Here is a 12807-nt window from a genome sequence, read left to right as displayed (position 1 = left end):
TTGCTTTTAAAACATTTAAAATACAAATTGCCTCTGAATGGCAATGATTTCTCTTAACATCTCTGTGTCTATGATCTTCAACTGAAACACTGTGTTTTAATACAAATAGCTTATTATCACTAATGACACAGGCTCAGATAACATCTTTAGCTGACATTGAATGAGAGAGAGACTGTGAGGGATTCAGTACTGGTACTGCATGCTCATAAACTTCTAACATCAAACTTTATATTCTATTCCAGCTTAAGGCATCTTTGCCAGAAATTACATACGGTTTCAAATAAACATTATTTACATTTGTCTTTTGCCCACATCAGGGAATTAAGGCATTACTAATTTCCTCTCAGATTGAGTCTCTGTTGCACTGGCAGTTTTGCAGCCACAGTACACACCAGATTCAGATAAGCAAACTGTTACATTACAGCCCAAAACAAACTTATCTTTTTGAAAGCTAAACATCAGCTTCTAGTTCTTTCATGGTCAACTTCTCAAGTTGTTTGTTTAATCAACATTCAACAACTGCTAATAAAGTACTGCTTCTGCTTATTTGTTCTTAAATAAAAATAATTATTCTAGTTCTCAATAACGTTTCTCATTTCTCAATCTCAATTTTAATCGTCAAGTTCTCAACCATTGCTTAATATTTGACTTAAGTTTTCTCTTGGAGTTTATCAATCTCCAATTAGGATTCACACTAACTTTGACGAGGCAAGCACTCTCTGCTTGTGATACTTTTGCAGTTATTGTAAATCATCTGTGCGATTAGTCTCTCTATATCATCTAAAACCTTTTTAAAATGTTTAATTAAAACACAATCATCCTTTTAGTTACTTTGATATATTTTGCAACTTACATTTGTTGCAGTCATTCATTTTACATCAAACTGTATTTCATTATTTCACTTATAAAAATTACTATTATAGATCTTTTCTTCAAAAGGATTCACTTTAAAACTTCAATCTTTTGACCTTGTTTTTATTTCTTATTTCTAAGACAAAAAATGTTAATGTTGTCATTTAAACACGGATCTACTTCCAAACCCACATTAATACCAGAAATGTGTTGTCTGTCACATTTAAAACACCTTCTCTGTGGGCATTTACAGTTACGTGTTAAATAATCCTGCTGACCACAATTAAAACACTCTCTATCTGCTCCAACTTATTGCACACTCTTGAAGCAGTGTGTGACCCATTCAGGAATGCACACAGAGCCACTGATAAGCAGTTCTCTGTATTATTTTACAGTCCACCAGTGGTGGATTTAATCACAATAGCCCAATCATAATCTTCATCATTATTATTGACAGAACATTAATTTTCAGAAGCTGCATCGAAATGCTCAAACTATTTCTAAGTTGTTTTCACAAAGTTTCAGTTTAACTTTAATCACTTGCCTAGGGAAATTATTCCCGCCCCAGAATTTATTCTACTTGCTTTTTGTAATGATCATTAGCAATATGAGGCTAAACATTTTCATCTTTCAGTTTCTTTATAACCAGTCAAGTTGTCGTTTAAATTTCCAATCAGACTCAAAACCCTGACTACCATTTACTTAATAATTTCTGCAAATTTCTTCAAAGTGAGGGCTTCAGAGCACAGCTGTTTACAGCATTTGCTCTCTTCTGTCGCACTATTTGTTTTAGGACTGTTCAAATTACTGATTAAGTTATCCAATTTTTCTGCCATATCTTAATCATAGTTCATACTCACCTGAAGTTATTGCAGAAATGGAGGCAGCAATCTTTGAACAACTCAGCTTGGCTTCTGCGTGATGAAACTGCAAAGTATACTGCAAAATCACAGTTACATATACTGGTCCACGCCAATTTGGGTCCCAAATTTTTATTTATTTTTCCCCGGAATCGTTCCTGATGCATCCCTGGCAAACAACCCTGTTTTTGTTAGTATCCCTAACTGCCTGATCCACTAAATTCGGGGTACCCCTATCTGAGATGGAAGAGATAGAGTAGGTTCGCGGTGCCCTGGAACTTAAACCCATTCCAGGGACGTACTTTGCTGGGGTGTTGCTACACCAACAATGCCCAGGCCCAGTGGGGCCCCCACAAAGCACGCTTCACTTGCGCTGTCTGCTCTTGTTAACTTTAAACCTTAAACAATGCTATCAGCGACTTCATTTTATACTTTAAACTTTAGTATAATTAACTTCTTCACTCGCTTCATCTGAGTGAAGACTCTCCCGACCTCCTTCAAAATCTCTTCCAGTCAGACAGCCCTAACAATTAACAAAAGCTTACTACCTTGTTTGTTGATTTGCCAGGGGTGTCACCGAGAATAATTGCCCGCATCCTCCACCAAACTGTTAGGGGTTAACAGTTAAAGGACCCAGAACCAGATATGAAGAATGAAGACCCGGAGTCGGAATTATAAAAATTAAAGAAAGTTTTACTGAACATAGTTTGCCATTTCATCAGCAGAAGTCAGCTTCAAGACTCCCTCAGGAGTTCGTAGGCCGCCCCCTTACAGTTACAAAGATCACAGCAGTTATACCATTTTCAAGGTCTAAGCTACGTCATTGCTTACACGTTGAATGATTCTCATTGGCTACGATATAGATAAACACAGTAATTTTCCACACATATACAGATAGACGAAACATATCTCCATCGATGAGGCACGTCATGACCTTCCAGGTCACAGATTTGGGTTGCTGGCGCCAGTGTGTCCAGAACAACAACTCATTCAATCTCCAATAATGGCAGTGGTTCCTTAACCTGCAACCAAGAAGACTAGCACTAAACTTTAGTCTAACTGGAGTAAGACTTCAACAAAGAAATAGTGCCTTAAACTGTTGGCTTCAAAGACCCGTTTATGTTTTAACACTCAAACATAAACCAAATCCCTATTTCCCTATTATTTTCACTGTTACTGCATTCACATAGGACACTAGCAAATAGGAGCTCCCATCAAGGCTGAAGAGAGTCTGAGCGGCTTATTATCAGTTAAGTGTACCAAAACATAATGGTAAAACATTCGCTCGTTTGGGAGAAAAACAGATAACATTTGCTTCTCAGAAAGCAAATATAATAGAAAGAATACAGTTTAATATAACAGTTAAAGTTCAATAAAGCAATGCTCAATATAGCTTGACCATCTGTACAGAGAAGTATCATATGTGTTGGACATGTGTTCACGACGCCTTTATGATCCATAAACCTTTCTCCTGAGACCAGAGAAAGAGACAAATGGCCTTGTGCACCTAAAAGAAGCTGGTGACTTGTGCATGTACATCAGCATGCATTTAAGAATATTATTTCACAAGCAAAAGCACAAAGAATACATTTATGTCAATAAATGATTAAGTAACAATAAACATACTTAATTATTGATTTTATAAAAGAAATACATAATCATTCAAAATGATATTATGAAATATATACTGAAGAGGCAAGGGATTTTGACCACCCCTTCAATATACAGTTTAGTCTACAAATGAGTCATGATTTGTACAGTTCACTGTGCTGCTGCGTCATCCTCAGAGTACAGTCGACTACTCTACTGAAGTAAAAGAAGACAGTCTTCAATAATAAATATCTTGAATGGACTCTCCTAAATTTACTTCAGATTACGTCAAGTCAGGTTAAGAGTTCTCTCTGCTCAATATGAAGAGTTCAGATGCAAAAGCCTCTAAATGCCATTTGAAATTTTCTTCTAAAATGACCATTTTTATCAAGCTTGTATATTTAAGTTCAGTAATTTCACTTAAATGACAATTAATAGGTAATCTTCATTGCCATTTAAGTGAAATTACTGAACTTAAATATACAAGCTTGATAAAAATGATCATTTTAGAAGAAAAATTCAAATGGCACTTAGAGGCTTTTGCATCTGAACTCTTCATATACAGTTTGTAAGTACAGTTACTGTATATTTTAGAGATGGTGCAGCATCCATGACACACTGAACCTGTGACGCAATGGTCTGATCTGCGTCATATTACAAAACCATTCCCTCTTTCCTTCTGTCCTTTTATGTCCTGATGATTAAAAGCAAAAAGACCATCAATTTTAAAACACATAGTGGTGCTTATTTTTTTCTTTGTTTTGTTTTTTTTCCCTTTGGCACAGAGATAGTTCCAGTCGGGATCATTGCGGGCGGCACCGTCGGCTGTTCGATTCTGCTTCTCCTGTGTTTACTAGCGTTAGTGCTGTTTTTGTACCGGCAACGTAAAGGAAGTAAGTTATCAAAGCCCATGAAAAGAGTTCTCTTACACCTTTTATCATAATTGGGTATTAATAAAATTATTTATTTATACATTACAGTTCAAAAGTTTGAGATCAGATTTTTTTTTAATGTTTATCAGTGTTTACAAGTGCTCACCAAGGTTGAATTTATTTGAAATATTATTACATAATAATAATATGTAATAATTATTATTATTGAATTATTACATATGTAAAAATTATTATTATTACATACATTACATGTAATATTATATTATTATATTATAATATGTAATAATTATTATTATTGAATTATTACATAATAATAATAATAATAATAATAATATGTGATAATTATTAGTATTGAATTTATGTGAAATATTATTACAATTGAAAATTACTGTTTTTCATAACTAAAATGGCATTCAATTATTTTAAATAGTGTGTAATTGTTTTCACAGTCACTTTTGATCAATTTAATTTTTCCCTTCATCAGTACTGTGAATTATTTAATTCTATTATTAAAGACTTTTTATAATGATTTGTCAACCAGGGGTGCGTTTCCCGAAAGCATAATTAGTGTCGCAAGTTCAGTCAAGTCTTTATCAGCATAGTTCAACATTCGCAAACAGCATCATAAAATTGTGTGGTTGGAACAACAGATCTGGACCATGTAATTAGCATAGTTTCTTGTTTGAGTGACATGTGGACTTAATAAATCCTTATCTTTAGCAAAAATAAGTGAGACAGGCTTTGTGAAACAGTCGTGACTAGCTAGTTGATTTCTTTACTAGTACTAGTCGCACCCCTGTCTAGTGAGCTGTGTAAAAATAAATCGAATCCAACAATAATCTGAAACGGCTAGTCTTTTAAACAGCAACATGTAATTTATCTTTGAGAATGTAGAAGCAAAAGTGCCTTTAAATACTTGAAAAACCCCAAGGCCAATCAGCCATATTTCAGAACATAAATAATGGCCACAAAGATGTCAAAAAGCATGCTCGTAGCAGCAATAAATCCGAGGTTTACCGAGATGTTTACTTTCCAGGTCGTCGAGGGGTCACGCTCGGCAAGCCAGATATCAAGGTAGAGACCATAAACAAAGAGACCCACAGCCTGGAGGAAGACTCGGGTAGCGTCTCCACTGCGACACGCATGGTTAAGGCCATGTACTCTGTGAGTACTTCTGACTACACAACACCACAGCAATAACTGGAGGATGTAGAGGGACTTTGAGATTGTGAAGTATAACAGTTTCATTATTTAAAGTGATCCTGAAAACAAACTTTTTTTGTTAGGTCACTTTAGACATAATACTAGTGATTTTGCAACTACATGTCAACTAGCAGTCAGAGTATTAGTATAGTTTTCTGCTTAATATCTGCTGCTAACACTTTATGTTGATGATCCCATAACAGGCATTCTACTGAACATGTAACTCAACCTAACCGTCTACTAATGAGAGTTTTATTAGTTTATAACTAGAATGATTTGGACTGCCCTGTATGGCATTAAAGGGATAGTTCACTTTGAAATTAAGTTTTGGTATGTTTTATCTTACCTCAAGGGCATCCAACATGTAGGTGTCTTTGTTTTTGGAGTAGTTTCAATTTTGATATTTTTAGGTCAAACCGTTCTTGTCTGTCAGTCATATAATGGAGGTCTATGGTCACCACCTCAAAGAGCATGCACAGAGAAGTCCAAATTAAACATGATTTATTGACTCGCAAATGTGAAACGAGCGGTTTGTGAGAAAACGAACAGTATTTATATCGTTTTTACCTCTTGTAATCACAGACCGAAGCACCCGTGCCTTCATATCACTTGGACGTGGCTGTGGTTACAAGAAGTAAAAGGGATATAAATACTGTTCATTTTCTCACACAAACTGCTCGTTTCGTGTCTTAGGCCATCAATGTGTACTTACATTTACGAGTCATTAAATCATGTTTAATTTGGACTTCTCTGTGCATGCTCTTTGAGGTGGTGACCATAGACTTCCATTATATGACTGACAGACAAGAACGGTTTGACCTACACATATCAAAATTGAAAATACTGCTGAAACAAAGACACCTACATCTTGGATGCCCTTGAGGTAAGCTAAAACATGGCAAAAATTAATTTCAAAGTGAACTATGCCTTTAAATAATGTTGTAAGTTAAAACTCATGACCGGTTCAGTTGCTCACAATATATTATAATTTATCATTCTGACAAGATTTAGGAAGGATAATTATTATACTATTAATTATTCATAGTACTATGGTAATATTAAGTAAAAATGTATCTTGATTCAATGTGTCTTTTTCCATAATGCTGAAATACACACTTTAACATTTCACAAAAATTAAGTATTAATCAACCTTACTTCCTCCAATGTATTTCCTCTTAAATAACATTTCCGAAGCTCAAATTAATCCTTGTTCTCTCTCAACCTCCCTCTCTTCCTTTATATCCTTCCTCTCTTTTCCTCTTCTCATCTCCTGTTGGTTTTCCTCCCCTCTTACGTTGCATCTCTCTCCCCCTCTTGGTTGCTCTCTTGTCGTTTATGGTTTAGTTTTTACCTTCTGTGACCCTCTCTCCCTCCTCCCAGCCTTTTAAGGATGACATTGACCTCAAACAGGAGTTACGCAGTGACACGCTGGACACGCGCCAGGACTATGAGCTCAAGGTGAACAGACACACTTCCGATGCTTCACACACTAACACAAGTGATATATGACCTGTACTGCGCTTTAACAAAAACATGCAGCTTCTATAGACCTCGTCAGGCAGGTTCCACACGCTAAAAATCCCATTCATTTCTCCGTAGAGAAATTAGCAACTCCGTATAAACTATCGATATTTATTTTTTGATTATAGAAAATGGCGTAACACTTTTTTTCATATACCGTTTACTTTCTTTGTTTTAATAGTTCTATTAAACAAGAGACCTGTTCAGTGGTTAGTGCTCCGTCAAAATAAAAGTCCCACATTCCAAAACTAGGGCTGTGCAAAAGTTAATTGCGATTAATCGCATCCAAAATAAAAGTCTGTGTTTACATAATATATTTGTGTGTGATGTATATATAAATACCTATGCATGCACGTATATATTTAAGAATTATTTGCACTTAAATTCTGTATATATTTATAAATACATAATCTATACTATATATATATTTTATATATGAATAACACATTTTCTTAAATATATATATATATGCATGTGTGTGTATTTATATATACAAAATAATTATATACAGCACACACAAATATATTATGTAAACACAGACTTTTATTTTGGATGCGATTAATCGCAATTAATTTTTGCACAGCCCTATCCAAAACACATCGGACAAACTTTTCAGCTTTTTTTTTTTTTTTTTAAATGCTAGTTTAGAAGCCATAAGTGTAATTCTAACTATATTTTTTAATAAAACATGCTGATTTGTTGAATTCCTGATGAAGAACTTCCCTATAATCTTTAAAAAATTCCTAAGATATTTTATTGCTAAAATTTATAGTTTTTAATTAATAATATATAGTTAACCGTTTTATAATGTAGTGCAAAGTGTCATCTGATTATGTTTTGACGTTTGCAGTGCTTCATAAAATTTGTAGTTTATTTTACCATAAAATTACATTTATTTTGTTATGTTCAAGAAATTTGTGTAACATTGTTTTTTCCCCGCTGGTTACTTTTTTTTGTTTTAAAACGCTTGTAATGTTAGTCACTTGGTTGTTTTGTTTGGTTCGGTTCAGTTCATGGCTTCAGTTCTCTTTTCTAAACTCATGGGAAAAATATTTCCAGAACCAAGACTGTGGTTCTTATAGATTTCGTTTCTACAGTGGGGTCTGGAAGAATCTCTTATGCTCACCATAGTAATATTGTGAAATTAAACCATTACTCCAGTCTTCAGTGTCACATGATCCTTTAGGAATCATTCTAACATGAAGATTTTTATTATTATCAATATTGAAAGCAGTTAATAATAATTTTTTTGTGGAAAAGTGATACATTTGTTTCCAGGAGTGTTTGATGAATATAAAGCAATTTTATCGCTTTTAATTTAACGCCTTAATAAAATTATTTGAACTTTCCGACACACCGCGATTTTAGTTTTGAACAAATTTCACTGAAGGTGTTATCTTTTTTTACAGGACCCAACAAACGGCTACTACAACGTGCGAGCTTCCACCCACGATGAGGGACGTCCCGCCTCCCGATCCATGCACTACTCAGACTATCGCACCTCGGGCCAGCCAGGGGGCGCTGCGTCCGTCGTTAGCAGTAGCTCAGGAGCTCCAGGAGCCACGGCAGGTCCGGGAACACCGAGCAGTTTGGCTCCGGGGTCACGAGCGGGCTGCTACGACCCTCGACCTCCCTCCAGACTCTCACACAACAGCTATGCCCAATTCAACACGTTCACCCGCGCGGGGCAGTCCCAGCAGCCTCCGCCCAGTTCTGGCCCACAGACTAGCGACTTCCCTTCTGAATGCAGCCTCTTGGACTCGACCGCACAGCTCGGATATGAGAATTACGGCTACCCGTCGCACTATCCGGCATTTCGGATGGGTTTCGCTCCGCCCAGCCTCGCCCCGTTGGAAGGCGGGCCGGCTTATGAGATGTACGGGGTCGGGCCGAGCGTCGGCGCAGGAGGCGGTACCGGGACCCCAGAAACTGGACTTGGGAAATATGGCAGTTCCACACGGTTCTCATACACCTCCCAGCATTCCGACTATTCCCACCGACACACACAGAGGATGCAGACACATGTGTAAGAGAGAAGCATCCCGTGTACGTAACACCACACACACTTACACAGTTACACAGGACGGAGATAATGAATGAACCACAGATTAACATGGCAGGGTGGACGAGCGAAGTAAACACAGGCCGAGGAAAGAGAACGGGATGAAGCGTTTGTTTCTCAGCTGCAGGAGCTGAAAGCGAAAGTCACAATCAAGAAAGACTGTTGTTTCGAAATTATCTAATCGATAAATTCTGATTTCTTTTCCTGAGAAATGAAGGGTGCCTCTTATAGGCTTCTAGTCTCTCTCTCTCACAGAGATGGTCATATGAGATACATGTATGAATTCTCTTCAATGGCTTCTTCAGCTTCTCTCCTTAAGCTTAGTCTAGTTTAAAATGGTGTTTAATGCCAAACTGCACAATGTACAGTAAGGTCTAAAAGTCCGATACCACCGATATTTTTTTTTTTTAGTTTGAACATATATGGAAAGTTTCAGGATTTAAATGACACAATACATAAAAAAAAACAGGGAAAGCTCAACGAAGCGTACATTTTTAAGGTTCTACACTATTTCCAGGTCACTAGTTAAATGTAAGTCCGTTTTGATCATGTGAACTACTATTTTCTTTCTTCCATTAAAGGGATAGTTCACTTTGAAATTAATTTATGTAATGTTTTAGCTTACCTCAAGGGCAATCCAAGATGTAGGTGTCTTTGATTCTGCAGTATTTTCAATTTTGATTTTTTTAGGTCAAACCGTTCTGTCAGTCATATAATGGAGGTATATGGGGTCCACCTCAAAGAGCATGCACAGAGAAGTCCAAATTAAACATGATTTAATGACTCGTAAATGTAAGTACACATTGATGGCCTAAGACACGAAACGAGCGGTTTGTGTGAGAATACAAACTTTTTTGGACTTCTCTGTGCACGCTCTTTGAGGTGGTGACCATAGACCTCCTTTATATGACTGACAGACAAGAACGGTTTGACCTAAAAAATATCAAAATTGAAACTACTGCAGAAAAAAAGACACCTACATCTTGGATGAAACTTAATTTCAAAGTGAACTATCCTTTTAAAGGCCAAGATGCTCTTGGATAATTGATTTAAATATGGTAATAATGCGTTAACCATATTTAAAGCCATTAAAGCAAGAGGCCTCAAGATGACTAAAAATTTAAGCATTAAAATAAGATAATTGTTATTTTAAGGAACCCCGCCAACGTCTTTCTTTTTTTTTTTTTTTCTTTGAAGATCCTACTAACGAAAAATCATAAGGCCTTTCCCTGCTAGGGATAATTAGGGCAGGGGGTTGTTAGAATCAAAAAAGTTTCAATCGAATTAAAGCAACTCTGTTTCCCTTATTTACAGAGTATTTAAATGAATCACGCAAGGTGATTTACTAAGGTTTGCGCTAGTATTTGCACCATTATTTACTGCCCAAAAAAGCATGTCTTAATTCCAAATGCTAATTTGCACTGCTCTTGACAGATTGTGTTGGTCATTATGGAAATGATCCGGCTTTCCACTCCCATTGGTGCAGTTTTGGGATTGCGCTCTCACGCTAATTTGCCCTGTTTAGTAAATCTGACCCATAATGGGTGAGAGATGTGTAGAACCTTTGACTCAAAAATTATAAAATTAAAAATTATAAATTTTTAGGCCGCACTGTAATATCCAATCATTTTTCCATTTATTCGTTAATGAAAGTCTGCGTTTGACAAAAGAGAAAAAGAGCACATGATACTCATACAATACTCTTGATCACCAAAGCAACATGTTTTTTTTTTTTTTTGTGTAAGTCAGCATCGACCTGGCTATCCAGCTTGCTGAGCTACCTCGATAAACAGGTTAGTAGCCTTCTTGTGGATCGACCCACTCGCGCCAGTGCATCTCCATTTAAAAAGCACTTTTGAGCATTTGCAATAAAAACACATTACCCTTTAAAGTTCAACGCGACGGAGACCAGTCGAGGAAGCCATTCAACCGTTTTCAGACATGGCCATTTAGTTGACTATCGTAAAAATAGTTCAGAACCATGGAATATATATAAAACTATATACATATTCATATACAGGAATGCCCCACTCTTTTCCATGGTGCTTTTGTTGTGGGGTCATTGTTTGCACTGCATTCCAGTATTCTAGCTTAGATTACCCTCATAATCGATATGTAATCTCTCATTTGCACACTAGGATAGAGCGTTTTCTCTCTATGTTTTGAATATTACCGAAAATCTTCTTTTTTTAATGTCATATTTCTGTAAGTGATTCTGGACCAAAGGTTCAACGTTAGAGTATCAGTCTTTATTTGGGTGATATTCACCTCAACGAACAAGAAAATATGCAGATTTGTTTGTTTATCGTTGTTTGCGAATTTATTCGGTCGCTTTTTTTCTCTCTCTCTTTTTTGTTTTGAGGGTTGGGAACAGCAGAGAAGGTCTTAAACTGATCCAGCCTTAGGTATCCAATCTCACCCTCACTGATCTGAGATCAGGCTGCTATCACATTCGTCTTAAAGATAACGAAGATCAAATTGGAGCTAATTTAAGGTCCGAGGTCTGGAGTGGCAACGTCTCACGCAAGTTTGAGATCGATCGGAGAGTCTTTCACTCGCTCATTCACACAGACTGACACACACCTAATATTTGTGCCAAACACAGACGACAAACTTGAAGTATTTTTCCGCCAATTTCGAAAAGCTACCTTACGGGGACCAGTCAGAGATGGTCTATGGGTATGAACCGTCTTCAACGGGTTTTGAAGGATGCCGTCGTCAAAGCAATGAGGGATGAGGATGAAGACAATCCCTAAGACAAGTGAGATACTAGTTTTCGTCTTCGTCCACGTTTCAAACGAACCCTGTAAATACTTCCTATGTGTAATTCCGACTTCTAGTATTATTTGACATCGATCCAAATGTGATGCACTCTTTAAATGCAGCATTGTTACGTTTTTAAATGCGATGGTACTTTCGGACTCGGTGCGGTACAGAGCCAACGATTGGTTGGAGCCAGTACGATTTCAAGAGTGTTCGGGAAGATCCCATCCGGAAACATCCTTTATGGGGAAATCTTGTGGGACATCATGTGACCCGCTGGACAGTATTTGCATTCCCCGCCCCATCTAAGAACTTGAAGCTCCATGAAGACGAGAAAGAAGGAATATATGAAGGAGTGAATAAAAATAAAGAGTGGCCTTAGGAAAACATGACTTTTATATTCCCTCACTTTATAAAGCGGCTTTAGGCCAGAGGAGTGTGTGCAGATGAAGGTATGCGTGTTTTTGTGCGAGTGCGATTGAGTATATGAAAACCTTTATGTAGTCCGTTCATTTACTTCTCTCACGTTCCTGCTCCAATACTTTTCTTCTGCTGGTAGGAGTGTATCCTGTATAATTGTGTCTTAGAAAATAAACGTTGACCTTACTGTACTGTTCTTGGTAGCTGAAAAATGTTTGACAGATGTACAACAAAAGTTATTGATTTTTTTTTTTTTATTTCCCTTTGATTTTTTCCAATATTTTTTAAAAATGTTACGTAATTATTTTTTCACAGTATATCAGAAATAAAAGCACTGTTTTTCTAAGAATCAATGAAGCATTGAATGTGTGGTTTATATATCAATTTACTGTGTTTGGGAATGTTATTTCTAACATTAGTTTTAGGGCTAGTCAAATTAATCGTGATTAATCGCATCAAAATAAAAGTTTGTGTTTACATAATATATACTGTATATGTGGGTGCACTGTATAATTATTATATATATATATATATATATATATACACACATGCTTGTATATATTTAAGAAATATTTTCATGTATATACTGTATATAGATTTATGTATAATTTATATTATATATAAATATTTTATATATAAATCA

General features: G+C 36.3%; 1 protein-coding gene across 2 annotated transcripts in view; it reads left to right on the top strand.

Annotated features, from left to right (window-relative positions):
- Positions 1-12517, top strand: part of kirrel1a (kirre like nephrin family adhesion molecule 1a) — a 68241-nt gene extending 55724 nt beyond the window's left edge. Inside the window, exons 12-15 of one of the 2 annotated variants that reach the window (XM_089130349.1) lie at positions 4088-4195; positions 5232-5359; positions 6743-6856; positions 8329-12517. In XM_089130349.1, coding sequence (XP_088986475.1) covers positions 4088-4195; positions 5232-5359; positions 6743-6856; positions 8329-8949 — 971 coding nt within the window. In that variant the 3' untranslated portion in view covers positions 8950-12517. The remainder of the gene's footprint in view (positions 1-4087; positions 4196-5231; positions 5360-6742; positions 6857-8328) is intronic. The other variant, XM_089130354.1, reaches the window with a different exon arrangement.
- Positions 12518-12807: the final 290 nt, after the last annotated feature.

The sequence above is a fragment of the Pimephales promelas genome, chromosome 1 (genome assembly GCF_988280905.1).
Source record: "Pimephales promelas chromosome 1, fPimPro1.hap1.1, whole genome shotgun sequence".
Classification (NCBI taxonomy): Eukaryota; Metazoa; Chordata; class Actinopteri; order Cypriniformes; family Leuciscidae; genus Pimephales; species Pimephales promelas.
This window is presented reverse-complemented; position numbering and strand designations above follow the sequence as displayed.